The 3645-nt window shown below is 39.1% G+C and overlaps 1 protein-coding gene across 1 annotated transcript; it reads left to right on the plus strand.

Moving 5' to 3' along the window:
- The first annotated feature begins 272 nt into the window (after window positions 1-272).
- LOC117695545 (uncharacterized) lies at window positions 273-1690 on the plus strand. Its single transcript, XM_034486445.1, has 3 exons — window positions 273-759; window positions 1095-1223; window positions 1395-1690. Exons 1-3 carry the CDS (start codon window positions 413-415, stop codon window positions 1537-1539), a joined length of 621 nt encoding a protein of 206 aa, XP_034342336.1. The 5' UTR covers window positions 273-412; the 3' UTR covers window positions 1540-1690.
- Window positions 1691-3645: the final 1955 nt, after the last annotated feature.

The raw sequence follows: 3645 nt of genomic DNA on the forward strand, positions 1-3645 counted from the left end.
GTTTCAAGAAAGACATAAACAGACTTCCTTTAATCTGCTCAAAGAGATGAAGCCAGAATCTCTGTTTTGCTTTCTTCTTTATAATACTATGATCCCTATATCTAATATTTTATAAACTAGAAAACACCCAGTATTTTATAATCACTTCATTTGTATCAAAGAGTGATAATGGATCTTTACTTTGTTGGGCATTATCTCTGGAGAGATTGTAATTCTCATGAAATTCTCCTATTCTCGTGATAACTTCTCTCTCGTGAGATCCTCTTCCTCTCGCGAGATCCTGTTTGCAGGGGCACTGTGAGCCTCACAATGGGACCCTTTGTCTGAAAGGGCGGGGCTCCCACTCAGTTAGCAACAGGTGAGTGGGTGGTAGTATTACAGGGGAACCCTGGGTGTATAAGTCCACTTAACCATGCAGGATCCCAGTGGGGACAAAGTTTGTAGAGCAGGTGGTGAAGAAGAAGGAGAGGATGGACAGCACACATCCAGTGTTCGTGATACTGAAGCAAGCTCACATCAATCTGAAGCAAGCTCACATCGTTCTGAAACAGAGAATAACCGTGGTAACTCTCCACATGTAAATCGTGTCCAGGATTTTGGTAGCCAGGCTGCCCCAGGTAGCCTCAATACAAGGAACCCTGTAGAGGCAAGAGTGGTGGTGCAAGAAGCAGCCATAGCTCCTCAGCCTGAACAGGCACCAATTATCCCGGGACCCAGTGGAGATGCTGCAACAACAGCTGGAAGTCGACTCTTGGAGTTGTATCTTTTATGAGGAGCACATTAACAGGGGTACAGCAACATAGTAAGAACAGAACTCCAAGAATGCTTTGAGAGGGGACTTATTGTGGGGAGGTTTATAGCTTACTAGGGAGGAGACAGAAAGGTCATGCTGTAGGCAGTCAATCCTCAGGCAGAATAGGAACCAAGTATATCTGTGAAGGCTTTAGGGTGTGGAGCACCAAAACCACTGAGGAAATGGCTGTGGGTTTCTTTGGGTGTTAGTTGCGGGATGCGAAAGTAAACCTCAGAGGTGTGATCAAACTCAATGCACAAAGAAATTCAGTAGTGAAAACCTTAACTATAACTCCCTTCAGTTCTGTAACAGTGCCGTTCCTGACCGCTGTGGAGGCAAACATTGCATGCAGAACCCTGGCATCAAATGTCCAGCACCAGCAAATGATGGTTCAGCAGGAGTTCACTGTGAATGACACTATTCTCACTGTGTCAGTTCTCCAAGAGTTTGGAGTGAGGGTGGTCTTTGACTGGGAGGCAATGGGTATTCTAGGTGCTGTAAAGGAGATTCTGGTTGGCTAGAAGTAAGCAGAAGATGTAGTATGAGGACCCTGCCCAGATTCCTCATTTTTCTCCTGATGTTCTCTCCTTTTTACTTTTAGTAGGTGGACCACTGAAGATCCTGTTCTCTTCCGAACATCCATCAATGCCTTCCTTGACCAACTTTCCCTTGTGATGAGGACCATCCCCCGCCCAGTGTTTATGGCTGTTGTCAAACAAGGAAGAGGAAGAAATAATGAACTCTAGTATGTTACCACCCACAATGCAAGGCAAAGGCATTTCATGATTTGGGAAACTGTCCCTTTGCCTTCATATTCACTGTTTTGATTCTATCACACTGTATCTATCAGTCAGTGTTACTGGAGGAGTGAATATTGAAAGTCAGATAATGAAAATAACATTGAGTTACTGTTTTTATTTTGAGTTATGGCAGAAATCTCCAGGTTTCTCAACTGTGTCCTTTAGTTGGAGGGGGAGCATCTGGGTTTCTGATTTTGTATCCTCTAAGGCAATTAGCAATTAGGAAATGGAAGAAATGAATATTTTATTTTTTACTAGTATTGTGGAGTGTGTGTACTTGTGTGTATGCATCTGTGTAAGTATGTATGTGGTTTTGTGTGTGTGTGTGAACGCATGTGTGTACACAAGTGAAATGACACCAACCTGGAGTTCAGAGGGTGACTTTTGTGAGTCTTCCATCCACCATAAGGGTTCTTACTACCAAATTCAAGTCATTAGACTTGGAAATTCTTTCAACAGAGGAGTCATTTTCACAGCCCGTTTTTGAATATATTCGTTAAAAAATACTATAAAAAACTTTACAACCCACTCAGTTCTTCAAACTGTTTTCTTAATTCAGCCAGATTTCCACTCTAGGTAAATATCTGTTAGTAAAGCTATTTTTATTTTGTCCACTTGAATCAGAATGCCTTTCCTTTTTTGTTTTGTTTTTTTGTTTGTTTGTTTTGTTTCTTTCATTCTGTCTTGAATTTGGTCAGTCTATTTATTTACTCTTAATACTTTTGGATGCAAGTTAATGCATTTCTGAGTGTCCTGACTGCTCCCTCTTGAATAATGAGGCTTGAGTGAAGACACACATAAAAGCTTTCATCTTGCTCAAAGACTAGGAGGCATTTAACTGTGATCTTGTGGGAATCACGTGTGGAGTAGTCACTTTCTACGTACAAGCAGCTTTATTACAATGACCTTACCAGTGTTATGCTGGAGCCTCAAGCAGGTCTTTCTGTGAGAGCTAGCCTTCTTTACCTTCATAAATCTATCCTCTCAGACTCCCTTTCACAGACTATAATTGCCCTTTATTATGGGAGAGAGGGGTGTATAGGTGGATGGAGTTAGGGGCTATAATATGGGCAGTCAGAAGCTACAGATTTTAAAGACCTTGTCTGAGGGAGAATTAAGGCATTGGAGTTTTTAAGGAGAGCAAAGAGTAAACTGCTATACTACTCAACAGTTGCATTCTCCCACCCTAGTTGATCAGCTGAAGTGGCAGTAGGGGTTAAGATTTACAACATGCTATAGAACATGAATTAATGTTACTAAATATGTGGTTAAGTATACAGAGCAGGGAGTGTTTGTTTATCTACTCACAAAAAGGCAGAGAACAAGAGTTACTAATATTATGGATAGGGGTTTTCATTTGTAGCCCATCTCCCTGAAGGGCCCAAAGCAAGGCTGTAATTAAGAAGGTCCAGGAGTGGTTGGGACATCTTGTATTGGTATCCTCTACCAGGATACCTGATTTGGGTTAAATCCAGGGTGAAACAAGTATCTAATCTTCCTGGGATGATGACTCAAATAATTTAAAATATTTTTAAATACCTTGAACATTTATTCTTTTGTAGGACTTGTATAATATTTAATACATGCTATCAAAAATATAGTGATAGTAGAGAAGTAATATGATTTTTAATTTCTCATACTCAATTTCATTACACAATTATGCATAGACTTGATATTTATTTTACTTTAAAATGACTAATAATTTATCTGTCTTGTGATTATTATTATATGGTAGAAAAACAAACTGAAGGTAGAGTATTCAGATTTGGGACTATAAAAACAAAATATTAGAATTTATTCACAAAAGAAACATATTTATTTCATATATTTTATGATATTTTGTCCTAAAATTTTAGTTACTTAACATATGAAAAGGAACAGAAATGTCAACCTTTGTGACAGTCAGAGATAGGGATGTGAGTAACTATTTTCAGAAATGCATTTAGATTTTAAGTAATAGACACCTCAATTAATCTACAAAGAAATACTGGAAGTCAATTTTATGTCTTTTCCCACCATTCCACCTTAATTCCAATAAAGATTTTTCACTTT

This window comes from Arvicanthis niloticus, chromosome X (assembly GCF_011762505.2).
Source record: "Arvicanthis niloticus isolate mArvNil1 chromosome X, mArvNil1.pat.X, whole genome shotgun sequence".
In the NCBI taxonomy this organism is placed as follows: domain Eukaryota; kingdom Metazoa; phylum Chordata; class Mammalia; order Rodentia; family Muridae; genus Arvicanthis; species Arvicanthis niloticus.